Source organism: Prunus mume, linkage group LG8 (assembly GCF_029339155.1).
Source record: "Prunus mume cultivar Tortuosa linkage group LG8, ASM2933915v1, whole genome shotgun sequence".
In the NCBI taxonomy this organism is placed as follows: domain Eukaryota; kingdom Viridiplantae; phylum Streptophyta; class Magnoliopsida; order Rosales; family Rosaceae; genus Prunus; species Prunus mume.
In genome coordinates this window covers 4,062,626-4,088,317 of record NC_142705.1, presented here as the reverse complement: position 1 = coordinate 4,088,317, position 25,692 = coordinate 4,062,626, and the positions used below count along the sequence as shown (strand labels likewise).

Here is a 25,692-nt window from a genome sequence, read left to right as displayed (position 1 = left end):
GAGCATGATGGTATTGACACGTAAGGAACCCAAAAATCTTATCCGAAAATATTATCCAAATTAATTGTTTAAGTAAACAAAGTTATGAAAAAAACAAAAAAATGAATAATATTTGCCATGATAAACCTAAATCTGCTTTGAAACACACTTTAGAGAGATAGGCAGCTATTTATGTGAATAAGAATGTCATAGTAACTCCCTTGCCATAATCGGTGGAAATGCTCTTAGCATTACTTGTTCTTCTCTGAAAAAAGAGCGGCGACGGCAAGTCAAAGAATGTCGTACACTTTAGTACGGTCGTATAACAGCCAGCCTGCAGTTGAAAAAGAAAATTGAACGGCAATGGAAAATACGAAAATTCTGTGGTTGGTGGGGTCGGAAAATTCCCAACTCATCAATCAAAAGCACATTTTGCTCATTTATGATTTGATGTGTTTCGGTTCCACCGTCGCAGCAAATTCAAAGGCCAAGACTCAACCTTCCGTTTTCATCGGGTTCTCTCTTTCTCCATCTCTCTTTCCCTTTCTCAGTGAAATTTATTGCATAAGCGTAGTGTCAATTGTTTGTTTACTATGCATGAAGGTTCAGACTTGATATTTTTATACTTTCTTTTCAATGAATATATTGCAGACTTTTAGATTGAGGAAGAAATGATACATACCCTGAATATTTGTAGCCTAGATGGTAACTTTGTCCTTGAGAGATTGATGAGCGGTAAATAAATGGGCATATGGGTTTATTAGGTTGATGAAAGTCGATGTGAGAATGATCACACAGTTTGTCAAATTTACAGGAGTTGGGTTTATCTGTTGAGTCTGATTTTTATCTGTTCATAAAAATTTACTATGTTGGCATTTGATTTTGTGAACCACAAAATACTCATAGACTTTTTAGCCTTCATGGACACTCTAAAAAGATTAAAAGGTGGTAGTTTGATACTCAAAACTTTGGGATTCTTGTATAGGGCCCTGTGACTCTGTTCTTGATGCCATTGAAGTTGAGTTGCAATTGTGCTCTGCCTTTGTACAGATAAGCCTGTTAATTTTTAATCATTCTCTTCTTAACTTAACTGTTGGATTTGTAGAATTGCTTGGATTAGCTTCTTCCTCCTTGCAGCCTATCAGAACTCTATTGTGAGATATTTGGAGAGAAATGGAGCGCAACCTGAAAAAGGAATCGGATCCTTCACAAAAGGGACTGCTGCAGAGTGATGAGTTATATCAGGTTCCACACATTCTCTCAACTTTTGTTATGCTCTTTCTGTAAATTTTTTGACATTTCATTTTGAAAATGTGGCAGTATATCTTGGAGACTAGTGTATATCCCCGTGAACCGGAGCCTCTCAAGGAGCTAAGGGCTGCCACTGCCAGCCACCCAAGGTTGTCGTCCTTCTTATCTTAGCGCTTATGATGTTGATTAAATCATATACATCCCAAGGTGGCCTGCATCTTAAGTTTCATTAAGCTTCTTGATAACCAAGCCATAACTTGACATGTGAGTGAGTGAAAACTATTAAGGTGGATTATTAATAAGCTTGTTATTTTTTAGGTCTCAGATGGCTACTGCACCAGATGCAGGTCAGTTAATGACTATGCTGTTGAAGCTAGTAGATGCAAAGAAGACAATTGAAGTTGGTGTTTTCACCGGATACTCTCTTCTCCTCACTGCTCTTACAATTCCTGAGGATGGCAAGGTCTGCCACTACTAATTCTGAATTTGCTTATTTGTCATGCGAGGCTATAATAAAAGAATATGCTGAAAGCTAGTAAGTAATGAACTTCCATGTACTTGAAACTATTTATGGTTCTGAATACCTTATTGCAGATTGTAGCAGTAGATGTGAATCGTGAGGCATATGATCAAATAGGGTTGCCAATCATAAAGAAAGCTGGTGTTCAACACAAAATTGACTTCATTGAATCTGAAGCCCTACCAGTTCTTGATAAGCTACTAGAACATGTAAGTATTTTGCATTTGGAACCATTCTTTTCGGCTTAGCTGAAAACAACGAAGTTTGTGACTTAATTTTCTCATGGGTTGGGGATTATGTTGCAGCATGAAAATGAAGGCAGTTTTGACTTTGCTTTCATTGATGCCGACAAGGTGAACTATTGGAATTACCATGAGAGGCTAATGAAGCTGTTGAAGGTGGGTAACATAGTTGTCTATGATAACACCCTCTGGGGAGGAACAGTTGTAATGCCTGAGGAATTGACTCCAGAATACATGAAACAAGGCAGACAGGCGACTATTGAGCTTAACAAGTTACTCGCAGCCGATGCTCGTGTCCAAATTTCACATGCTTCTTTGGATGATGGGATCACAATTTGCAGGAGAATTAACTGATTCATGCTTGAAAGTTGAAATCTTACGTTTCTAAGCTTGAGCATTTGGCAATATTCCTATGCTAATGAGATTTGAATTATAAGTCTGAACTCAGGAGTTTTAATGAAATAAATTTTTGCTGTAGTGATCTCTGCTCTTCTGAGCGTTGTTTATGAGGCACGAACAACTTCATCTCCAAAGTTCCCAAATGAAATGGCAAACCCAAGGTCCAAACCATTCAAGCTCAAAATGATTATAATTTAAAAAGGGAGGATTGTTCAAAAATTTAAAGATTGGTCATCGAAGAATACTCATTTTCATGGAGGAATGGCTTAAAAACGGCGTAATTTGGTGAACATAACAATTTGACAAGAATTTTGGCCTAACTAGAAGAGGGATATATACCTCTTAAGTAAATGGACTTAGCAATCATATAGGAGTAAATTCCCCTAGTATGTCATCTCAACCCCTACGATAGACCAGAACAAGTAAACAAATCTAACACAAGGGGAAAAATGTGAATTTCTGTATTCCTAATCCTACATAGGATCTTGCAAACCCTTGAATACGATGTGGTAATTATCATGTTTGCTGAGCCCCATCCAGCAGTTATCAGCTTCATCACGACTACTTGAAACTCTATATCATAAATCAATCTTCACAATGAAACTATATTAAGTCATGGTCTCGACAGCTTTCTTGGCAAATGTTTCAGCAACCAGCAGAGGGAAAGCAATTGTTGCATCGCAATGTACCTGGTTCAACCAATCAAAAGGAGGGAAATTAAACAGAGGGATAAAACGCTGGAAGGGTAAGCATTTGGTGGATAGAAGTACATATTATAATGCAAACAAAAATGAGAGCTAAAAGGGAATGGGCATAGTAAAGATATAACATAGGTTAGGTAATACCTTAACAGTTTTAGCAGAACCCCGTATTTTCCCCCATGATACAGCCTCATCCGGACGAGCTCCAGAATCACTCCCATCAAACTCTTGTGCAGTATTGATGAAGACAGCATAATCCGCACCATTACGCATCATGTTGGCATTGCAAATGTGGTGTTTGGGCAGGCCCCCTCCGAGAATGATCATTCCAGTCTTCCTTGGATTTGCATGGACAGCTTCGCTGTTCATGGCCCTAATATCTGTTCAAAGGCATGCTATCTTGTGATTACATTTTCCCAAGTTAATTATCAGCTGCAATGACAAAGTAACGAGCAGCATACCTTGCACTACATCAACGATCAGACCTGGACTGCGGAAAGAATGAAAGTACAACATGTCTCCCAGTGAGCCATCTGTTAAGCCTGGACAGAAAACTGGGATATTGTTCTGGAAAACAACCACAAAAATACACCAAATGTTACTGCAAAGATCACTGCCACTATTTTCATAGATACAAGTAGAAGATAACAAACATTCCAATGGTACTCTTGCATAATTTTGATACACAACCCCATTACTAACTAACAGTAACATTTATCCAACCAAATTTAGACTTTAAAATAAACAATACCAACATGATGTACAAGCTTAAGAGCTAAACATAAAGTGCTCGATTTGGTTGATTTCTTGCCTTGTATGCCCAATAAAGATATGAACGTCGATCATTTATTTCCTTCCCCAAGCGTGCAATCAATTTAGACGGCGTCCACAATATGTTCTGCTAAAAAAAACCATATCAATCACACACCCCCCATAAATTGAATAAACTAACTTCAAAAGAAAGTATCCTCCTTTAAGATACATGCCTGCTCAGTTTGTTCCTTCAACATCTGGTCGAAAATAGGTATGATCCAATCCTCAAACTTGCAGTAGTTACCATTAGGAACAAGCAAATTACCGATACGATTCAAGCCTTTCGACCGCAACTGAGCTCCAGCTAAAGAGAAATCACCTCTATAAGTGGGCGCAAGGCATTTTATAAGATCTTCCTCTATGCCACCAGCAGTTGTAACCACCACATCCACCATACGGTGCTCCACCAAGTACCGAATCGTGTCTCTAATCCCAGACGAAACCAAATTCGAAGTAAAACCCAGAAACACCTTGCATTTCACCGACTTTCTGTACTTCAAATCCGTCTCGTCCTCACCGCAATCTTCAGCTAGACCCTCGTCTGCTAGGCTCCAATCTAGCTTCAGTGCAATTAAAACGATGGGTTTGGTTAAAAACTAAATGACAATGAAGTTGGTTTGGTGATAGAAAGTTTACCATTTGGTTGACGACTTGAATGGCGTCTCCGAGATTGGAGGCTTGGAAGCCAGTGGAAAGCATGGAGCTGAGGAGGCGAGGGTAGTCTATGCCTTGATTGAAATCGTACCCTTCGATTTCGCTGGATTGGCCCTCCAAATCCTCTGACTCTCTGAAAGCAGAAGAGTGCGCGCTTGCTATCAGGTTGTCTTCCATTGCTTCACCCGCAAAACACTTCAAATAAAAAGAAAAGAAAAGAAAGGAAAGACATTTGAACAATCCAAAACTCTCATCTTTAAACCCATCAACGAAACTTCATATATTTCGAAATCAAAGGGAAAGAGAAACTTTACCAGCCGGAGAGAGAGGCGGAGAGAGTTCGACGAAACTGTAGAGCAAAGAGAAAAGGCTGCCGCTTTGATTCTAAAAATTAAAGCTTGCAACTTGAGCAGGGTAGCTTTTATGGGTTCTTCAAGCAGCGTGGCAAAAAAAAATTGAAATAAATAGACTTTGGTAAATTATTTAATAGTTATTTTATTTTTAAAACACTTTTAAAAAAATTTAAAAAAATTTAATTTCTATTAGTTGAAATTACTATAATACTCATGTCATGTCAGAACGTTACGCTATCGATATTTGAAAAAAATCTTTCAAAACTTGTCGTGTCTGTGAATTACTTGAACTTTATACAGATGAGATACGAATTAAGATTTTTAGAGCTTTAACATTATCGACATTTGAAAAAGAATCTTTCAAAACTTGTCGTGTCTGTGAATCACTTGAACTTTATACAGTGAGATACAAATTAAGGTTTTTAGAGCCATTAAGAGTTAAGTGAGAAAGTTTGAATTCTAAGGGGAGTGAAAAACAGTAATTAATAAAATGAAGTAAACTTTGATACATGTATAACAAAAAAGAAAAGAAAGAATGAAGTAAACTCAGAAAAACATATTAAAATTACAAAAAGGGCCGTTCCGAGAATCGAACTCGGGACCTCTTGCACCCAAAGCAAGAATCATACCACTAGACCAAACGGCCGGACTTGATACAATGTTATTCCTCAATCTATAAATATAGTTTCCACAGCATGTCATTTTAGTGTCTAGGGTTTTGTAAAAGAACTATATAAACCAAATACTTGAGCTTATTCGTGAACCCACCGAGCCTCCTCCTCCTCTCTCACACACAGAAGCTCGCTCCCTGCAAGAGTAAGTTCTTCACCATCTCTAAGATCTTTCGCTCTCTGATTCCATTTCTCGCTCCATTGAATCAGATCATGCTGATATTGAATCATTTTAGTCTTGGATGAATCAGAGCCGTTGATATTTTGTGATTTTTGTGATTACAGCTGCTAGGTGCCATGGCTACTGTTCCAGGACAATTGATCTGGGAGGTCGTGAAGAAGAACAACTCCTTCTTGGTGAAGCAGTTCGGCCGAGGCAACGCTGGCGTCCGATTCAGCAAGGAGCCCAACAACCTCTACAACCTCCACTCCTACAAGCATTCTGGTATTTTCTTACCCTCTGTTTGTTTCCCGAAAAAAAAAAAACTTAAACCCTAGGAATACGACTCGTTTGATTCATTTTCGGTTGTTTTAACTTCAATTAGGCTTGGCGAACAAGAAGACGGTGACTATTCAGCCCGGAGGCAAAGACCAGTCTGTGGTGCTCGCCACCACTAAGACGAAGAAGCAGAACAAGCCTGCCAGTTTGCTTCACAAGTCTGTGATCAGGAAGGAGTTTCCTCGTGTGGCCAAGGCTGTTATCAATCAGGTACCTCCGAATTTCATATCCTGAGCTCTAGTTTTAGCTATTGCTATTTGAGTTGAATTATTAATATGCTTAATATCAATGATGCTTGAATGCAATAGAGGTTAATTACAATGTCGTTGCAATCTTATTATCTGTGTGGCCACAGTTGTTAACATGTTAATCAGCCGCCTGGTTACTTTTTAGCAGTGATGAGCAGCTAACACGTAAGAAGATCCTACTTTGTGTAGGATTTTCAATGAAATACAATTGTTACGCTTGGCTTCTGAGCACTCATTTATACCTGAAAATTGACATGGTATTTGAAGACCCAAATTTAGTGAGAACAAAAGAAAAATGAAAATGGCCTTTCAATGTTTTCTGATTTTCGTTCAACTGTGGTGTCATTATAATGAAGTTGGTTTTCTGGAACATTTGATATGATCATACTATGTTTGGAGCCTCTCATTCAAGTAATAACTTATCCAGTTTAATGAGTGTCTATAATTCCTACCCCGGGTTTAACATAAACTCTCTCTCTTCACAAATCATGCGATCATAACAGAATTAATGGTTTGAAATTGTTCTGTATGTTCTGGAATAGTATGTTTCTTTTAAGCCCTCTTGTGTCAAACATATGGATTTTTGTGATTCGCCTTTTTTTTTCTTCTCATTGTAGAGCACAAAGTTGCATTTTGTTTCCTACAGTTTTGATATCTGCACTAGCTAAATTGTTTTTTAATTGTAAATTGTTTCAGGTGGCAGATAATTTCTATAGACCCGATTTGAAGAAAGCAGCCCTTGCCAGGCTTAGTGTTGTTCACAGGAGTCTCAAGGTCTCCAAGTCTGGTGTCAAGAAGAGGAATAGGCAGGCTGTCAAGACCCCTGGTAGGAAGTGAGATAGTGGGGAAGATGTGTCATCGCTCTACTATGTTCATTTGGTGTCTTTAGTTTTACTTTTCCAGGTTCAGAGAGACATGATTTCCCATTTTATATTTATCTCCAGACGAATGTGGAAACTTTTCCTTTTACTGAAAAAGGGAAGGTCCCTGTTTGTGTTTTTTTTCTTATCACAAAGTTTTGCTGAAGATTGATTTGGTAATGCTATGTAGTTTTCAGAAATATCTTAATCATAGATTTTCGGGATGCAATTCTTGTGGTTGAAGAATGACGATTTAAATCCAAATTCAAGTTTTACCAGGTTAAATGCAAGATATAAGGAATTTGTGCCTATATTTTTGTCATAATTTCCTGGGTTATCTATTTTATCTGAAACTTTTTTTGGTGTTAAAAACATAGTATCACCTGGTAAGTGATTTCAGTTTTTCTTTTGAGAGGTGCTATTCAGAAATCATGGAAGGGTTATGATCTCAATCTTCCCGAAAGAATCCTGCAGGAAATCAAACTGACACCAAAAATCAAACATGAAGATCGGACCGAAAAGCCTGCTGTCCGAAACCGCTGCTATAGGCGGAGTAGAATCACTTCCTTCGGAATGCAGCCACCAAAATAGGATCTAACACTAAACCATCAACAAAACTGAATTGAAAATTTCGTTAAAAAAAATTGAATTGAAAATTAAAAACAACATTTTGGGCTCGGCTCCAATTTTCTGGGTTAAAACCCAAAGATCCAGCAAGCAAAGCAAAGCAGAGCTACCAACCAAAGGCTCCAAAAAACATGAACTGGGCGCGCGCTAGGATAATGGCCCAGATAAATTTGGAAAATTGGAATGCGTCGCACGTGCAAATCACGTGATATTTATCTTCGCCAATTTCACTATAAATACCACCGATGATGCCCAATTCCCCCCCATTTTATAACAGTGTAATTTTTCCCGCCTCTCTCCCTCTCATTTCCAGCTCCCGAAACCCTAACCAGAAATGGTCCAGAAGCAAGGACCCACCGCCGATCCCACCGCCACCGAACCTAAGAAACGACGTCGTGTGGGCTTCTCCCATCCCGGTGAGTCCTCTTCACTTCTGTTTTCCAAGTTATGTTTCCGTTGTTTCTATAAACCACTATATTCTCTTCTCCTTTCTGTTTTGTATGTTTTGGTACTTAATTTAGACCTAAATTTTGTGTGCTTTTGTGGGTTTGGGAGCAGATGTTGGAGTAGACGCCAAAGATTGCATCAAGATTTACCTAGGTATGATGGGTTTTATGCGCATTTACCGGATATTACTGTTTGATACTGTTGAGTGAGGCTAAATTTTAGTTTTAGGTAACTTCTTTTTTGGGGATTTTGATTGAGATGGTTTGGTTGAACATTAACTTAATGAGCTGTTTGGTGGCTCAGTAAAGTTGGAGCCTAGGCCAGAAACTTTATCTTTAAAATAAATAAATTTGGGACCTCACCCCATTTTAGCTATTTGGTTATTGATTAATAAGAAAACGTGGAACTAGAAAATTCGTAGTTGTGATTATTTTGGACTTGAGGTTGACATTCAGTCAGCAACCAAGCCGTGATGATTTTGGTGACTGGAAAATGATTTAATCACACGTATGAGTTGAGATTACGTGAATGCTTAATAATTTATACGAGGATGTTAAAAATAGATGCAATTGCGTGCTTTATACATTTTCAGATTGGTTGGAAAATTTTAATTGTGGAATGTGATATTAAACTTACTTTTTGTCGATATTTTTATCCTTGTTGACTTGGGAACGAATACTCTGCTTTAAATCCTATGTATTTTCTTTATAATATCTCAATCATTAGCTCACATGCGTGCTTAATCAATGGCTGCTATCACAGTTTCTAGCAAAGAGGAAGTGGGTGCTTCAAACAACTTTTGTTTAGATGATGTTGACTTGGATAGATTTTTTGATGAGGGGAAGATATATGGTTACAAAGGACTGCAGGTAATCTTTGTACATTTTAATTGAAGTTTACTTTCATATCATTTGCTTCACTGGTGCAAATAATGTTTAAACTATTTTAATAGTCTGAACGGAATGATTCAACATGGCTTCATTATTATCTTCCATCCAATGCAGATTACCATATGGGTTAGCAGTATTTCATTTCATGCCTTTGCTGATATTGCATTTGAGAGCACAACTGATGTAAGTGTTGGCATTCTGTTGCCCCTTCTCTCTTTGTGTGTACATCAATCTGTTCTATTTGTCAACTTTGCCGATTGCTTATCCTTCTAGCACTGTCTCTGTCATATTGCTGATTGAAATGGTTAAATGTTACAAGGGAGGCAAAGGGATCACCGATTTGAAATCAACTCTTCAGGTATGGATTGATTCCCAATTTAAACTGTCACTTCAGTTTAGTATGTTGTTAGTTCGGCTGCTAAGTTAGTAGTGTTCTCCAGGAAATCTTTGGTTTGACCCTTGTTGAGAGTGAGGAGGAGTTCCTACAAAGTTTTTCAACACAGAGGAATTTTATTAGGTAATGAATGGTGAAATACTTTCATAGGTCAAATATCAAAATTAATTATGTCCATAACTTTTGGATTTTTGTAACTTTGCTTATTTACTTAATGAATTCTATCTTTACAACATGTGCAGATCCATTGTCTCAAATGGGGAGGTGTTGCAGTACAAGACCTCCAATGGACAAATAAATGATTCTAATGCAGCCACTTCTGATGTGGAGGTGATTTTGATGTGCAGATCTTTGTTTTTTCGTACTATAATAAAATATTAGAAATTTGTGTTGCATTTTTTAATAACAGCCAACTTCAGGTTGTGCGCTTGGTTGTGGGCAAGACAGCTGCTGGACACCTTTACAGTCACTTGATTCCTCTTGTTCTTCTTCTTATTGATGGTAATTTTATCACCTATCTCACATCATCAGAGAACACTGTTATTTTCTTATTTTTATGGAGAAAAGGTGGGAAGGGGGAGTGTAAGAATATGACATCAATTGTTTTTTGAATTAGGTAGTAGTCCAATTGATGTTGTGGATCCAAGCTGGGAGTTGTATGTCCTGATCGTGAGGAAAACAGATCAGCAGGGGGAAATCTACAATATGTTGCTTGGTTTTACAGCTGTGTATCGTTTTTACCATTATCCTGATAGTTCTCGGTTGCGGATTGGTCAGGTTTGCTCCTTGTATATATCAGTTGCTAGTTATGCATACTCTAGAGAAACAGCTTGGTGCGTCCGTAGTTCAAATAAATTTCATTTTTTGTGCAATCTTGGTGCTGTTGAGTTTTAACAAGCTTCCTTGTTGATGGCAGATATTGGTATTGCCTCCTTATCAACACAAGGGTTATGGACGATACCTTCTTGAGGTTCTCAATGATGGTGCAATATCTGAAAACGTCTATGACCTCACCGTTGAAGAACCATTGGATTACTTTCAACATGTACGCACTTGTGTTGATGTACTGCGCCTTCATAAGTTCGATCCAATCAAGCATGCAGTCAGCTCAGCAGTTTCGCAACTAAAGCAAGGAAAATTGTCGAAGAAGACACACACTCCTCGACTCATGCCAGACACTAGAGTCATTGAGGATGTCCGGAAAAGTTTGAAAATCAACAAGAAACAGTTTCTTCAGTGTTGGGAGGTTTTCCTTTATCTCGGCCTTGATCATGTGGACAGCTATATGGATGATTTTGTGGGAATTATTTCTAATCGCATGAAGGAAGATCTTATCGGAAAAGATTCTGGGACTGTTGGGAAGCAAGTGATTGAAGTTCCAAGCAATTATGAACCCGAGATGTCATTTGTGATGTTCAGGTCACAAGCTGGTGAAGCTGCTAGTACTGTTCAGATAGATGAGAATCAACCAAATCAGGAGGAGCAACTCCAGCAGTTAGTTGATGAGAGAGTGAAAGAGATCAAATCAATAGCTGAGAAAGTGTCTGTGCAGCTCTCTATCATTGCTGAGGCATCATAAAGGACTTCAATTTTGGCGATGCCCTTGTACTTTACCGATTGATGCAATTTGTAGGGTGAAAGTGGTTTGTGGGTTGGAATATTGGAGGCTTATCTGTAAATCTTTGAGCTCTATGCTTGCATCCTAGCTTTTGTTATTCGAATATTTGCAGAACTTTATTACTTCTAATGAAATTGAGCAGCTAACGCCACCTTTAACATGTCAGTGTCGTTTTCATTCTCTGTAACTTGCATTTTTATTTCAATTTTGCATCAAGTTATGGGATCCGTGTTTACAAATACAAAACAAGTCACCTGCTTTTTTCACATCCACTTTGTCAATTTAGGTAATATCTGTTTGGTACAAAGTAAAGTATCGTATATTGGAACAAAAACTTGCACAGATATATACTCATTAATGGGAAAATAAGGAGATCCTTCGCATGCTAAATTACTGGGTTGAAAATGGCCCCCATTTTAGTTCCCCTATATTCCCCCTTCAGCAGTAGTCCATATACATCTCTTAGTATCAAAACATGAGGTACACGTACACGACCCGAAATTTATCATTGATTTGGCTTTACGCCAGCATCTCTAATCTTGACCGTTCTTTGTACCCAGTCTGAGACCTTCAATCTTCAGACGTTGCGCATAATATATAAATCTTGGGTGCACACCAAATTGGCTAAATGTTGTGAACACTGTAACCTGCATCCTCTGATGTCAAGTTCTCCTTCCAGTTTTCAAATTCAGACCCACCAAACACCACTTGCTTGATTCCAACAAAGCTGTTTAACAGACATCAAGTAACAAGAGTAAGAATAAATATACGAAATAAGAAGCTTCCAAATGAATCTAGGCCAAGGCATTAAACAAGCAACATCCAGTAGAAGATATGGGAATTTGAGAGCCGCACTCGGAGCTTATCTGAGTCAATGCATTTATTAGAACATCCAGTAGCAATGGTTCACTGGTGCCAATATCCACCCTGTCAAAAATTTATCAGATTGGTGAGCAAGAACCATCTACACTTCCATTCCTCCCAATTACAAAAAAGCATCAGCATTTAACTAAGCATCACCATAAAGTCCCAAATCATGAAATTCAAGTTGAGCTCATACCAAACACGTGCTAAGTTGTCTTGAATCTCAAGATCTCCAATATTGTAAAATGTAGTTGGTGTTACATTTGCTCCCTGAATGGCATCATAACTCGGTCTTTTATCCAAAGGAGATTGTGACAACTGCATGAATGAGATCAAAGCAGGTGGGGATTTATGGCTCAAAAACTTGCATTTTGTTTTCCAGTATATAAACTTGATATGAAGTCATGTATGATATTTCTATGGCCGATCGGCTCTCACCAAGTTTCAAACGGAAATTTATAGGGTAATTGAAAATTTACTTGCATATTCATGGAATTGCATCCACCCATGCGTCCAATGATGTGCCATGATCGAATGGTCTGTAGACGCCAGATCAACTGAGTTACTTGATGATATATTACAAAGAACGTATTTTCAAGAAGAGGATAAGGTACTTACATCAGAGATTAAGGAAACATCTTGTTCCAATGGAGTGTTGTAGAATTCAAACCATATATATGAGTTTGAGAAACCAAAGCTGGTTGTGCCAGAAGCCAAGACTAAGTTAGTAAACAAATGCACTTGATGATCTTGTTTCATCAGTGAAATTTAAAAAAGACAGTTATTTAACCATAAAAAAATGGTAGTTTACACAATTTGCATATAGGAACAACCTCTGGAAATAATTAGCACAAGATCATTTGTTTATATTAAGCATCCCCAGCATGTACAAGCTAGAAAATGGACCAAAACCCACACTGACAAATTGCTTTCTGTTCCAACACCATCTGAACTTACTTGTTGAATGTCACATTCATGGGTACACCTGAACCAGACTTTGTGTGCAATATCTTGTTCCTTTTCTTCCTCAACCTATCTTCCATCTGCAATTTGGTTAAACCTCTGTCAATGCTCACACATAAAAACTCCTTAAACCTTAAAATAAAACCACAAAAAAAAAAAGGTTTACCTTGGACCTAGCCTTTTGTGGGTCATCAAGACAAGCACCCATAATTTCAGCAAACTCAGGGTCCCGATCAAAGTCCTTTTCTTCCTCTCTCCCTGTGAACCCACCTCGGCCTGAAAATCTGTCTTCAGATTCAGCTTCAACTTCAGCCTCTATATCAATAAAGTCATGTTCTTTATCGTCTTCTCCTTCACTCACTTTTTCTGTCTTCAGCTTTAGGCCTCGACCCGCTTTAGCCACAAACACAGACTTCCTGGGCTGGCCCGGCTGTGCATAAAAGCTCCGAAATGGAAGCTTAACTGTACAAAATGGCGGGAAGCGGCTTGCGCTGCTGGGAAATAAGGATAAGGAAGTGTTGGGACTTTGAAGAACAGGCGCGCAGGTGTGCAGGATAGGCATGGTTTCTTAAATACCGTCGTCTTTTAGCAAAGGCGTCTCTCTTGAGCACCTTAACGTGCGCCTCTGTAGACTGCGGTGATGAAAGTAGAACGCAGCTTAGCTCAAGAGTGGAAGACTCCGAAGAGGAGACTATCCATTTGGGTACTGTGGAGCCGTAAAAGTCCAAGTTCTTCTTCTTTAGAGGGAAAAGAAAGGGCCCAAGTTTGTTCCTAATGGGCTCAGGCCCAAGATGTGAACGCTGACGTGGCAAGATCATGGTGTGCAAGGTCTGATGGCATCACAGTCAAAGCTGAGAGCTCTCGAATTGTAAAAGACGACACAGAAGTAGCAGTTCGTAGCTTTCGTGTTTTTTTTTCTGAGTCTTGACAAACATTATGGTGTTATTATTATAAAGATTATTTCTTTGCCAACAAATAACTGAAATCTGAAAGACTGAAACTTTTAAGTGAGTCCAATTTCCCAATTTGAAGAGGGAGACACAGAGATGGATTTGCTTCCGGCAGAGACCTCAAATACAGTGAAGAAGAAACATGGGTTCAGGTCATTGAAGCTGGTGAACGTAGACATGGACCAAGTGCTTGGGGAACAACCTGTTGGAGTTGACTATGGCAGGCTTGACAATGGTCTATGTTACTATGTTCGTTGTAATTCTAAGCCCAGAATGAGAGCAGCGCTCGCTCTTGCTGTCAAAGTCGGGTACAACTTCTTTTTTGTTTATAATTGGGTTTGTTTTTCTTTATCTTTATTGCTTCTGTGCATTTGGTCGTTGATTGGTGTTACATGGGCAATTGTGTTTCTGTGCTTAATTTAGTGGTTTCTTTCACTGTGGGTTTTGGTGAACTTGGTGGGGGAACTGCCATTTGCTATTATACTCTGGGATTCTGATAATGTAATTTGATCCACAACGCAATAAACTGAAATATCAATTATACTTGCTGAAACCGAACAATGCAGTGAGTAAAGGAAGAGGAAAGATTTTTCCATCCCCAATTGGGATGATTAAATAACTGAAATTGAATAACATGGAATTGAAATGCACATAATGACACAACAATATATTATGTGCTTGAGTTGGAAAGTTATATCATATGTAGAGTTAGCATTTTATCTCATTGACTAGATAAATAGGTTCAAACCTTTCATATATGTATATATCCCTGAATTTATAAAGGATTGTTATATTATTGGGTTCATGGCAGATCAGTTTTGGAAGAGGAGGACGAACGAGGAGTTGCTCACATAGTTGAGCATCTTGCTTTCAGTGCAACTGAGAAATACACAAATCATGATATAATCAGATTTCTTGAGAGTATTGGGGCAGAATTTGGCGCTTGTCAGAATGCAGTGACATCTGCCGACGACACTGTTTACGAGTTGTTTGTTCCTGTTGATAAGCATGAACTGTTATCTCAGGCCATTTCAGTCTTGGCCGAATTCAGTTCTGAGGTATAAACAAAGTTTACCTTGTTCGGTAATTCTCCACAATTTTTAATCTCTGGTTTAATTACGTGCAATGTGCAGGTTCGTGTCTCAAAAGATGATCTAGAAAGAGAAAGAGGTGCGGTTATGGAAGAATACAGAGGGAACCGGAATGCTACAGGAAGGATGCAGGATGCACATTGGATTCTGATGATGGAAGGTTCACAGGTACTGCTACTATGAAGCTTATAATCCCTGACTAACTTGATCAGGAGATTTTTTTATTCTTTGATGAACCATCACCTGTAATGTTTTTATGCGCCTCCTACAACATTCTGACTATGCAATTGAGTCTTAGATTTAGGGGTCCATGATAGAACAATGTACCATGCACACATATAACCACAGAGGGTTGGAACTTGGAACTAGTTTTACATAATTTCTTTAATGTTATATTAAGTAGAAGGATGTTGCTAAGGTAAAGTACATGAATTTAAGTTTTTTTAATTTTCTCTGCTATGTATGCTGAAGTCTAAGACCTAGGTAAACTTGTTGAATTTTTTTGTCAATCTTATGTTATTCTTAGACCCCTCTTTTGTTTTGACCAAAATAAAAGAACCTTCTTTTCATTGCAGTACGCTGACCGCTTACCGATTGGATTAGAGAAGGTGATTCGAACTGTTTCTTCTGAGACTGTGAAGCAATTCTATAGTAAGTGGTACCATTTAAGCAACATGGCAGTGATAGCTGTTGGAGATTTCTCTGATACCCAGGTTTGGCATTGTCAACATGTTAATGTTCATATTGGAATTATAAGAGTTGTTTCGTAGTCAAGATGCCTTAAAATCTCTCTCTCTCTCTCTCTCTCTCTCAGAGTGTAGTTGAGTTGATAAAGAATCATTTCGGACATAAAATTTCATCACCTGAGCAGCCTCTTATACCAAGATATACAGTTCCATCTCATGAAGAGCCACGTTTTTCATGTTTTGTTGAATCTGAAGCTACTGGGGTTAGTACAGAAATAAATCTCAATCTTGTTTGTACCAATTGATCTGCACATTCATGGACGTGCAAGTGATATACGTGGAATTTTCAGTTTTAACATTGAAATTCGCTTGTGACAGTCTGCAGTAATTATTAGCTATAAGATGGCAGCTGGTGAGCTGAATACAGTGAGGGACTATAGGGATTTGCTGGCAGAGTCCATGTTCCTTTATGCCCTAAACCAGAGGTTCTTTAAGATAGCTCGTAGGAAGGACCCCCCCTATTTCTCATGCTCAGCTTCCGCAGATGTTCTTGTTAATCCATTGAAGGCTTATATAATGACTTCATCCTGTAAAGAAAAAGGGACTATTGAGGCCCTAGAATCAATGCTGACTGAGGCATGTTTTTCATCCTATACAAAAACTCTACTTGTTTTGTTTTTAATTTGGAACTAATTGTAATGACACTTTACCTTCAGGTTGCAAGGGTACAATTACATGGGTTTTCAGAACGAGAAGTGTCTATTGTTCGAGCTTTACTGATGTCAGAGATTGAATCTGCCTATTTGGAGCGTGATCAAATGCAATCAACTAGCTTGCGAGATGAATATTTACAAGTATTTCCAAATTGTAGATTTCTTGTAAACTTTCAATTTATAATATGACGTTTGTATTGATTTGGAAAAATGTTTTGCCTTTATGTTCCTTTGGGTAGCATTTTCTCCGCAATGAACCTGTTATTGGGATTGAATATGAAGCTCAACTCCAGAAGACTCTTCTACCTCGTGAGTCATTGCATATCTACATGTAATGATCTGATTTATTATATAACAAATGTATAGCTCTTCTCACCATGACTTTTACACCTGTAGAGATAACCGCAGCAGAGATATCCAAATATGCAGTAAAGTTACAAACATCATGCAGCTGTGTCATTAAGACAATTGAGCCACGAGCTTCTGCAACAATAGGTGATCTAAAAAATGTTGTATCAATGATCAATGATCTTGAGGAAAAAAGAATCATTTCTCCTTGGGATGATGAACAGATTCCAGAGGAAATTGTTAATACAAAACCTAATCCTGGGTAATTTTGGACCTTAACTTCTTAGAAATGCATATCACCATATCAGTTTTATTTCTGCTTTGTTCTTTCCCCTTTGTGTGTGCTTGTGTTTTCTAGTTCACATGAGAATCTCTTCTCTGCAGCAAACTCTGTTTTTTGCTTGCTTGTATTTGAGAAGGGCATAAAATTGTTTCATTTTCTGTTGGGAGTTTATATTCTTATGTATTCTACATTTATCATCAGCTCTATGAATTCTCTTAAACCGTTTTCTGATATCTCAGCATTCTTAGCCTTTCTAAATTATTTGTTTCAGGAATATAGTGCAGGAGTTGGAATATTCAAAAATTGGAGTTACTGAGTTAGTTCTATCAAATGGCATGAGAGTTTGCTATAAGTGTACAAACTTCCTTGATGACCAGGTGGAACTCTGTGAAAGCAATGCAATATCTGTAGTTCAATGTCTGGGGAGAAACTGTGTGGATCTCATTATATGAGTTTAGCTCTAAAGCTCTGTCAATATGTCACTTGTTTTTTTGTAGTTAAAGTTATGAACATAAGACGACATTCATCATTCTAATTGATCTGTAGTCATTAGAACTAGGGGTGAAAGAGAAAGGAAGAAATTCTATTTCCAATGCATGAAATGAACGTTTATTAATTCAAGGCTAAAAGAACTATTATATATGATATTGTTCCTTTCCAATCATTAGGAGAGAAATTTTCCATCTCATATAATGGCTTTCTGTTCTCATGTATGGTAGTACCAAAGATCTGAGAGTTGTTGTATAGTATGTCTAGTAATTTAGTTGGTTTGTAATTCTTATCGACATTTTGTTTTGATAGGTTATCTTTACAGGGTTCTCATATGGGGGTTTATCCGAACTTCCTGAAAGCGAGTACTTTTCTTGCTCAATGGGACCAACCATTGCAGGGGAAATTGGCGTATATGGTTATAGACCTTCAGTTCTTATGGATATGCTTGCTGGTAAGAGAGCAGAAGTCAGCACAAAACTTGGAGCATATATGAGAACCTTTTCTGGTGATTGTTCACCCTCAGACTTGGAAACTGCTTTGCAGGCATGCTCTCTCTCTCTCTCTCTCTCTCTCTCTCTCTCTCTCATATTATGATCACAATGTTAACGAAGTGTTGTAGGATGGAAATTTAAAATATTAAAAAAAAATTAATGGTTTCTCTTTATCCCGTAGTTCTCTTTATTTGTCATGTTTTTGCAAGGTTTTCTTAAGTTACAAAGCTTTTGCAATGTTTGTGCTGGCAGCTTGTCTATCAACTATTTACGACAAATGTAACACCAGGAGAAGAAGATGTCAAAATAGTGATGCAAATGGCAGAAGAAGTGGTCCGTGCTCAAGACAGGGATCCTTACACTGCATTTGCAAACCGTGTGAAGGAGCTCAACTATGGAAACTCCTATTTCTTTAGAGTACGATGCCCATTCTGAGTTCATTGTAGTTTTCATTCATGTGGTTTGTTCTAGTTATAATTCTGGGTTAATTATATATTTTGCAGCCTATTAGAATAAGTGATCTTCGGAAGGTTGATCCATTGAAAGCCTGTGAATATTTCAACAAATGTTTCAAGGATCCATCAACTTTCTCCATTGTTATTGTTGGGAACATTGATCCCTCTATAGCACTTCCTCTTATATTGCAGTATTTGGTAAGTAAAACTTCCTTTCGAGTCTACTTACACCTGGATTATATTATATGTCCTCACAGGTATGTGATTTACCATGCAGGGTGGAATACCAAACCCCCCTGAACCTCTCCTGCAATATAATCGTGATGATCTCAAGGGACTACCATTCACTTTTCCTAAAACCAGAATAAGGTAGAATAGAGCACAAATCCATATGCAGCAATAGCACATTGTATTTATAATATCATATCAATACCTACATGGGTTAGAAGGTGTTGCAAATAAGAAATAATAATATAATATCAATACCTACATGGGGTTGGATGCTTTCAGTTGGACTAATTGTTCAAGCTGACCTTTTTTTTCCCAAACAAAAAATACCGTTATTTGATAAGGGTTTGATTAAGCAGCATCCCTGCTCTCCCTTGCCTCGGCCACCCAATTTATTGGATGTTTGAATATTGTCATTCCTGCCCTTGTCTTAAATCTAAGAGGCCACTAAAGTTTCTCATTTCACTCCTTGGACATGTTAGTGCATATCTGAACACCTACTTCCTTTTATTGCTCCAAATCCCTTCTAATACACTTGACTGGACGTGCTTGCAGAGAAGTTGTTCGCAGCCCAATGGTGGAAGAACAATGTTCTGTCCAGCTGTGTTTCCCTGTGGAACTGAACAATGGAACCATGGTGTGTGCTCCTTTCCTATGTTACGAAGCATGTGACAGATCATGATGCAATGACCTTTTGCGATTTCAATTTGACTGATGATTTATATCTGGGGAAAAACAATTAAATGACAGGTAGAAGATATTCACATTATTGGGTTCCTGAGCAAACTTCTTGAAACAAAAATCATGCAGGTTCTCCGGTTCAAGCATGGACAGGTATGCATGTGTCTTAATTGTTTTAGTTCTATTAATCACCTTCATCTTTGGTTCAGTTCTTCTTTAATTACCTCTATGCAATAGATCTACACTGTAGGTGTTTCTGTATTTCTTGGTGGTAATAAGCCTTCCAGAACTGCAAATGTTCGTGGTGATATAAGCATAAACTTTTCTTGTGATCCAGAAATCTCCTCAAAGCTGGTTGGTGCTTTTGTAGCTTGACAGGTTTCTATTTTTTATTTATTAATTGAATGGTTGGTGAACTAGCTATTTGATACCGTATAACAGGTCGATCTTACTTTGGATGAAATTTCACGTCTTCAAGAGGAAGGGCCGTCAGACGAGGATGTCTTAACCATCCTTGAAATTGAGCAAAGAGCCCATGAAAATGGGCTTCAAGTAAGTTTTCTTGTTACAATAGGGTTCATTTTGGTCGGTTAAACATCATTCTACCCCAAATTGTAGGACATCAAATGTTCAACTCAATTGTTCCTGATGATCACTTAGTGCATAAAGTTTCCTGGATCTTAGAGATGAATGAAATGGATGTAATTGTAAACCACTTGATTTCTGTTTCTGATTTCCCACTCTTTCAGGAGAATTACTACTGGTTGGACAGGATTTTGCACAGCTACCAGTCAAGGGTCTACTCAGGTGATGTTGGCACTTGTTTTGAGGTTGGTTGCTGTAATCTTACTTGCCTACCGCCCCTGCATTTTTGTTAGCTTAAATTTGTCTCTCTAAATTGCTCAATTCCCTGGTGAATGGGTAGTGGTTCCAGTTTGATTTGGAGTTTAATGTTCTCAAGTGAAGTCTTAGGGTAGAAGAAATTGTCATGGATACAGTAGTTCCTAGAAACAGAAACCTTTCCTAGCTTCCATTCGAAGGAAATTATTTATTGCAACAAAAAGTTTGAGGTAGTATGCATTCAAATACTCAAACGACTATTAAACGTATATCGCAGATTCAAGAAGAAGGCCGGTCCAAAGTCAGACAATCTTTGACACCAGTAACCGCACAGTTGGCACTACAAAAGATACTGCCTTTTCCTTGCAAAAAACAGTACACTGTAGTGATCTTGATGCCCCGTACATCTCACTTTAAGTCACTAAGATCATTCTTTCAATCTACTGAAACCAGTTACGGAAGACATGCGAAGGTGAGTTCTATTCAAATTTGTCCTTGAATGAATTATCTCAAATTATTCGTAAACTTTAGAGCAGCTGTATAACAAATTAGTTTTGCTGGTTGTAACAGATTTTGGCTGGCATTGCTGGTCTCACAGTTTTGGCTCTTAGCTTGTGGAGATATTCAAGAAGACCCTAAAATCGTAGGTGACATTGACATAACAGAGCTCTAGATACATGAAAAGCGCCAAGGTTCCGGTAATAAGTTTAGGATGGTTCTTTTTTTCAATGCTCAATGATTTGAGGGGTACATATAAGCTCAATAATAGCTGAATTTCTGTAGAACCAGAATTTATAGAGAGGGTAAGATACTAAGATGGAAGCAAATACAAATTTATTTGGCCCCATTCGAGGCTTGTAACATGAATGTGTATTTCTCCTTTGTAGCTTCATAACATTTATTTAGTAATACTATCTATCCAGTAATATATTATCGGAGTAGACATTTCGGTTTATAAACACTAGCCTCTCGACCTGCGGCCACGCCGGTGTCAATAGGCTTTTTGTATTTTTTATTTTATACACACTATATAGAGAATTTTTGTAGGATATGGACTTTTGTTTTCGTTCTTTTTTCGTTTTGTTTTATAATGATTTGCATTTTAATAGACTATTGTTTTTCGTATTTGTCTTTGCCCTTTTAAAATGAAATAATTCTGTCTTGTACAATTAGTGAGAACAATTTTGGATTATTTAAAAATTTAACCCATAAAATTCATTTGTTGTTGTCTACATATATGCGTTCATTACTGAGATGTTCTTTCATGCCTTGCTCTTCTTGCACAGAAAAGAAAAAGAAAGCCAAAAAAAAAAAAAGAGGCAAACAAAGTTTCAATGAGTTGTAACAAAAGAAGAAACCCGAACACAAATTTAAAAGCAAAAGGTGGCTGATCCTTTGTTTTTTTTTTTAATTTTCTATTCAGAACGACTTTTTATCCATCTCTAATTTTTTTTGCCAGATAATTATTACCATCTCTAATTGGTAATTTAAGTGTCATCCGTGAGAAAAATGTAAGAGGACACGACGTTCATGACAACAAAACGCATTAACAAGCGACATGTCGTCTAAGTCTGATAGAGCCTTATAACGGTGTGGAAGCTAGGGTTTTCCGCTCCTTTTTTAGTTGATCTCCCAGCGCCTCTCTCTTTCGTCTCTCTCTCTTTCTGCCTCACTTCAAGCCCTAAGGTTAGTCTCTCTCTTTCTCTCTCTCTCTCACTCTTTCGCACATTTTCCCTCGTATGGAGTTGTTCTTCTAAAGCTTAAGTTGTTCACTCTCTGTTTGGTCGCTGAGAAATCGATGTAAACAAAAGAAAAAATCTTTCGAATTGGATCTATGCCTTTTGTTTTTTGGTTCCCTATTGTTGAAAGCTAGGACGATTTCTTTTAAAGATTGGATATTTAAGTTGTGGAGATTCTAAAGTGAGGGGATTTCAGTGCAGGTACAGTTGTAGAAGGAGAGTGAAAATGGTTGAGAAGACAAAGGGAAGGAAGGAGGAGGTGGTGACCAGAGAGTATACCATCAATCTCCACAAGCGCCTCCATGGCTGGTAATATATTATGCTCTCTTTTATGGTTTGTAGCTATTTTTATTATAAACGTTTGATTGTGGCTGCTTGTTTTGCTCATCACATTGTTTGGCTAGCCTCATATTGGTCTGTTTCCTGAGTTTGATTTAGAATTGAGCTTCATATATGGTTATGGGTTTCTGGATTGTCAGAGAGCACCTTTGCTTCTATGAAATCAGTAGCGAGTAATTTCAACTTACACCCAAGCGGGGTTTATTTGTTTAGCTTTAATGGCCAACGTAAATCTGTTAAGTTATTTGACTAGAAAGATATAATTGTGTCAAAAGAGAAATCAGGAACAGAGAAAAGGTATAATGCGGATCTTAGTTAACAAAATTGGCGGGCTGGTTCTTCTTGCGAGGTTGCAACATCTTGCAGGCACTTTGATTGGGATCAGGGAAATGGGCGATGGCTGTCATTGTTCAATGTGATTATAGATTGAGTATTATTAAAATTAGAGTTTTCAGGTGGAAATGGTCAGGTTTTCCTGGGTGTATGGATTAGGGTGCCTTTTTTATGGTGAGACTACTAGAGGGTGGCTGGGGTGCGCTTTAGTATGGATTGTAGGGCTGTTCTATGGAGTTAGTATAAGTTGTTGCAGAGGTGGATGACTATTGAAGTCATAGGAGGATCACTGTCTCAGATGTGATGGCGTTTAAAGGTCTGGGGTGGCAGGAGGTTTCATATAAGTTTTTATTTCCTTGAATGTTGCTTTGTTTGTTACCTGGTACATGGTAATTGAACCAGATATAGCTTTCCACATAATACCTTCAATTTACTGTTGCCTTTGCACCTACAAACATTGTTGTGAAATTTTTGCAGTGTCTGTGTTTGTTGTGAAGTTTGTAATATTTGCACAACATGTAATACTTGAACTACAATATCAATTGAATTCTGTAATAGCTTTGGAAAAGCACGCAAGTAACTTTCTTATGCACTGCCATTCGCATAACAGCACATTCAAGAAGAAGGCTCCTAATGCCATAAAGGAGATCAGGAAGTTCGCTCAGAAAGCAATGGGGACAAATGACGTTAGGGTGGATGTGAAGCTGAACAAGCAGATCTGGAGCAGAGGAATCAGGAGCGTCCCAAGAAGGATTAGGGTTCGCATTGCTCGCAAGAGGAATGATGATGAAGATGCCAAGGAAGAGCTTTACTCGCTTGTTACCGTTGCAGAGATCCCAGCTGAAGGACTGAGTGGGTTGGGCACCAAGGTCATTGAAGAGGATGATTGATCCATTAATGTGTGTTCTAAGTAATCTATTCAATAGGCAGAAAAAAGAGTTTTATAAGCTTTTTGGCAAAAACCTTGAGAGACTAAAGACTTGTTTCAGTAGTTTGGTGTATTTTTGTTTGGCTAAATATTCAGCATCAGTAATGTACTTTTTGGTTTAAGTGATTTGGTTTTCTGGTTACCTTTTAATCTCTCTCTCTCTCTCGCTTGAAATTTCTTTTCCGTCTGGAGGAAATCGTACTGATATCTAAAAGTGAGTCTGATAGCCGAGCTGCCCATTTGTTAAACTTTCAAGAAAGAAGGTTAAAACGGAGTGCGTGATGTTGCAAATGACACATGAAAGAAAACATTAAATTTCTAGAAGTTAGTTTTTAAGCAAAAATAAACAGAAAGGATTTCGTGAGCATTATCATACATTCGAATCTATACATTCTAAACCTAAACATTAGAATACACAATTTTCTTCTAAATACAGTATTCAGTTTAAGTGGCTTGGCAGCGAGGCATCTTCTTTGATTCAGAATCCTTAACATCCTTTAGCTGGTAGTAATGTGGAGCTATTTGTGCCAACCACTTCGGCTCTGTCTCCGTCACATTCCTCATATATTCTTTTGCTGTGAGCACAATTTCATGGTATAAAACGCATTTCGGAGACACTTGTGCTAGCCCTGAGCTGGGGTGTAAGTAGGCAGTCTCTGGATGTTTGATTCTTCTGTAACACGCATTTTTAAGCAACCTTGCCACATGAGGGAAGAAACCTGAGGCAATGGCCTTCTTTATCGACACTAAATCAGCAGGATTTGAGGTTATTTCAATCTCAACCCTCTCCAGGAGCCGCTTAAGTTGATCCCGGATGTCTCTTGCTCTTTTCATGCTCCTAACCTGTACAAAATTTTCGTAGCACCATTGTGTTGAGTAATTTACCTCTTTCCATGTGTTGTAAATATTAAGCAAGGCAATGTGATCTCCCACGTTCCCAGTTTGAAAATTCAGTTGCGTATTGTCAGTGTGAACTTGTTTTTCCTTTGGACAGTAAAAAATTGAATTACCAACAGAAAGCATAGCAGCGATGGAAATAACCTCATCCGAGCACTTATACTTGTCGGAAGCAACAATCATCTTAGATAGCATTGGATCAAGAGGAAACTCTGCCATCCGTCTACCAACTTTAGTCAGCTTTCCATAGTATGTCTAATAGATTACACTGAAATTTATCACTTTCAACTGCAGGTTAGTTTAGATGCAATGTTTGATGTGCAGACAAAGAGAATACTCGAGTACAAAAAAGGCAGCTGCTTAATATACTTGGCATTATCCATCTATATGACTGTATCGAGGTAAATCTGATTTTATATGGTGAAAAACTTTGCATTCCATATTTTTATAACTTATCAACAAAGAACTAAGGGAGCCATCACCATCCTCCAGCATTGTGCAAACCTAGTTCATCTTCTTGTCACGGTAATTTAAGAAGGTGGACAGTAATTTGTTGCTTTTTCAATGAGATATGATGTGCAGTTGGAGCTTTCTTCTCATGTTTTTGGGATTTTAGCCCTAAACCCTAAAATAATACAACAAAATTGTATATTGAAAGGGTATAGCCGCGCGGCTATACGCTTCAAATATGTTTGAATTTTTTAAACGCATTAGCCGTTCGGCTATACTTTCTAAATACATTCGAATATTTTAAAGGTATAGCCGGGCGGCTATACTCTTTAAATATATTCCAAAAGCTCGCACTCGCAGAGGACGGAACTTGCACTCGCGGTCACTGCTTCGTCCTCCGGGTTCGGCACCGGAAAAAGAGCCAACCCGCCTAGGCGCCCGCCTAGCCGCCTAGCTCCGGCCTAGCTACTACCTAGACGCCTAGTGACTGCCTAGCTACGCCTAGCTAGCTGCCTAGCCGCCTAGCAACCGCCTAGCGAGCCCGCCTAGGCCCATTTTTCAAACACTGCGATTGACTGAAATACTTGAAGTTGGATGATGTTTTCATAGAAGATGAGGGGTTTTTCAAATGGATCTTACGTTCATGTAAGTGCATCAAGGAGTTACATCATGAAGATATTTTTGGAATAAATCAGATCACCATTGAATTCTCCTCTTTGAAATCTTTTAGTTTTGTGCTTGATTCCCCTGTGTAT

General features: G+C 38.2%; 7 protein-coding genes, 2 non-coding genes and 1 pseudogene across 13 annotated transcripts; 6 read left to right on the top strand and 4 right to left on the bottom strand.

Annotated features, from left to right (window-relative positions):
* The first annotated feature begins 218 nt into the window (after positions 1 to 218).
* On the top strand, positions 219 to 2,473 carry LOC103340770 (S-adenosyl-L-methionine-dependent methyltransferases superfamily protein). 3 transcript variants are annotated; one of them, XM_008244216.2, is made up of 6 exons: positions 219 to 494; positions 1,085 to 1,224; positions 1,300 to 1,379; positions 1,549 to 1,693; positions 1,825 to 1,959; positions 2,056 to 2,473. In XM_008244216.2, the coding sequence occupies exons 2-6, from the start codon at positions 1,153 to 1,155 to the stop codon at positions 2,344 to 2,346; spliced, it is 723 nt and encodes a 240-aa protein (XP_008242438.2). In that variant the 5' UTR covers positions 219 to 494; positions 1,085 to 1,152; the 3' UTR covers positions 2,347 to 2,473. The 3 variants fall into 3 exon arrangements, with proteins under 3 accessions (XP_008242438.2, XP_088899196.1, XP_088899197.1); XM_089043070.1 differs by having other exon boundaries at positions 965 to 1,224; XM_089043071.1 differs by lacking the exon at positions 219 to 494 and having other exon boundaries at positions 501 to 1,224.
* Positions 2,474 to 2,599: 126 nt separating this feature from the next.
* DHS (deoxyhypusine synthase) lies at positions 2,600 to 5,005 on the bottom strand. 2 transcript variants are annotated; one of them, XM_089043068.1, is made up of 7 exons: positions 4,874 to 5,005; positions 4,542 to 4,754; positions 4,079 to 4,465; positions 3,904 to 3,993; positions 3,554 to 3,659; positions 3,237 to 3,472; positions 2,600 to 3,080 (listed from the first exon to the last, which is right to left on the bottom strand). In XM_089043068.1, the coding sequence occupies exons 2-7, from the start codon at positions 4,734 to 4,736 to the stop codon at positions 3,000 to 3,002; spliced, it is 1,095 nt and encodes a 364-aa protein (XP_088899194.1). In that variant the 5' UTR covers positions 4,737 to 4,754; positions 4,874 to 5,005; the 3' UTR covers positions 2,600 to 2,999. The 2 variants fall into 2 exon arrangements, with proteins under 2 accessions (XP_088899194.1, XP_088899195.1); XM_089043069.1 differs by having other exon boundaries at positions 3,904 to 3,990.
* A 481-nt stretch (positions 5,006 to 5,486) lies between these two features.
* Positions 5,487 to 5,558, bottom strand: TRNAP-UGG (transfer RNA proline (anticodon UGG)). The gene has a single exon. It is a non-coding gene; the product is annotated as a tRNA-Pro (tRNA).
* A 29-nt stretch (positions 5,559 to 5,587) lies between these two features.
* On the top strand, positions 5,588 to 7,419 carry LOC103340773 (Ribosomal L28e protein family). The gene is made up of 4 exons (XM_008244218.2): positions 5,588 to 5,728; positions 5,869 to 6,028; positions 6,129 to 6,292; positions 7,027 to 7,419. The coding sequence occupies exons 2-4, from the start codon at positions 5,881 to 5,883 to the stop codon at positions 7,165 to 7,167; spliced, it is 453 nt and encodes a 150-aa protein (XP_008242440.1). The 5' UTR covers positions 5,588 to 5,728; positions 5,869 to 5,880; the 3' UTR covers positions 7,168 to 7,419.
* Positions 6,472 to 6,563, top strand: LOC148914539 (small nucleolar RNA R24). The gene has a single exon (XR_016123029.1). It is a non-coding gene; the product is annotated as a small nucleolar RNA R24 (small nucleolar RNA).
* Positions 7,420 to 8,075: 656 nt separating the features above from the next.
* HAG2 (histone acetyltransferase of the GNAT family 2) lies at positions 8,076 to 11,326 on the top strand. The gene is made up of 10 exons (XM_016796467.2): positions 8,076 to 8,233; positions 8,376 to 8,417; positions 9,027 to 9,133; positions 9,269 to 9,337; positions 9,474 to 9,512; positions 9,595 to 9,671; positions 9,791 to 9,878; positions 9,968 to 10,049; positions 10,165 to 10,325; positions 10,465 to 11,326. Exons 1-10 carry the CDS (start codon positions 8,152 to 8,154, stop codon positions 11,125 to 11,127), a joined length of 1,410 nt encoding a protein of 469 aa, XP_016651953.2. The 5' UTR covers positions 8,076 to 8,151; the 3' UTR covers positions 11,128 to 11,326.
* Positions 11,327 to 11,397: 71 nt separating this feature from the next.
* Positions 11,398 to 13,696, bottom strand: LOC103340774 (oxidoreductase/transition metal ion-binding protein (DUF3531)). The gene is made up of 7 exons (XM_008244219.3): positions 13,160 to 13,696; positions 12,988 to 13,073; positions 12,649 to 12,727; positions 12,510 to 12,569; positions 12,227 to 12,348; positions 12,022 to 12,093; positions 11,398 to 11,893 (listed from the first exon to the last, which is right to left on the bottom strand). The coding sequence occupies exons 1-7, from the start codon at positions 13,553 to 13,555 to the stop codon at positions 11,791 to 11,793; spliced, it is 918 nt and encodes a 305-aa protein (XP_008242441.1). The 5' UTR covers positions 13,556 to 13,696; the 3' UTR covers positions 11,398 to 11,790.
* Positions 13,697 to 13,870: 174 nt separating this feature from the next.
* Positions 13,871 to 21,300, top strand: LOC103340775 (Insulinase (Peptidase family M16) protein). The gene is made up of 21 exons (XM_016796505.2): positions 13,871 to 14,251; positions 14,755 to 15,001; positions 15,077 to 15,202; positions 15,610 to 15,747; positions 15,849 to 15,983; positions 16,099 to 16,356; positions 16,437 to 16,574; positions 16,673 to 16,742; positions 16,830 to 17,043; positions 17,336 to 17,441; positions 17,866 to 18,099; positions 18,300 to 18,464; positions 18,551 to 18,700; positions 18,780 to 18,871; positions 19,286 to 19,367; positions 19,481 to 19,564; positions 19,649 to 19,765; positions 19,853 to 19,963; positions 20,161 to 20,241; positions 20,529 to 20,723; positions 20,822 to 21,300. Exons 1-21 carry the CDS (start codon positions 14,040 to 14,042, stop codon positions 20,888 to 20,890), a joined length of 3,024 nt encoding a protein of 1,007 aa, XP_016651991.2. The 5' UTR covers positions 13,871 to 14,039; the 3' UTR covers positions 20,891 to 21,300.
* A 498-nt stretch (positions 21,301 to 21,798) lies between these two features.
* On the top strand, positions 21,799 to 23,740 carry LOC103340776 (large ribosomal subunit protein eL31). 2 transcript variants are annotated; one of them, XM_008244223.2, is made up of 3 exons: positions 21,799 to 21,937; positions 22,187 to 22,299; positions 23,273 to 23,740. In XM_008244223.2, exons 2-3 carry the CDS (start codon positions 22,217 to 22,219, stop codon positions 23,550 to 23,552), a joined length of 363 nt encoding a protein of 120 aa, XP_008242445.1. In that variant the 5' UTR covers positions 21,799 to 21,937; positions 22,187 to 22,216; the 3' UTR covers positions 23,553 to 23,740. The 2 variants fall into 2 exon arrangements, with proteins under 2 accessions (XP_008242445.1, XP_008242444.1); XM_008244222.2 differs by having other exon boundaries at positions 21,814 to 21,937; positions 22,192 to 22,299.
* Positions 23,741 to 23,905: 165 nt separating this feature from the next.
* On the bottom strand, positions 23,906 to 24,613 carry LOC148914538 (pre-mRNA-splicing factor ATP-dependent RNA helicase DEAH1 pseudogene; annotated as a pseudogene).
* Between the last annotated feature and the right edge of the window lie 1,079 nt (positions 24,614 to 25,692).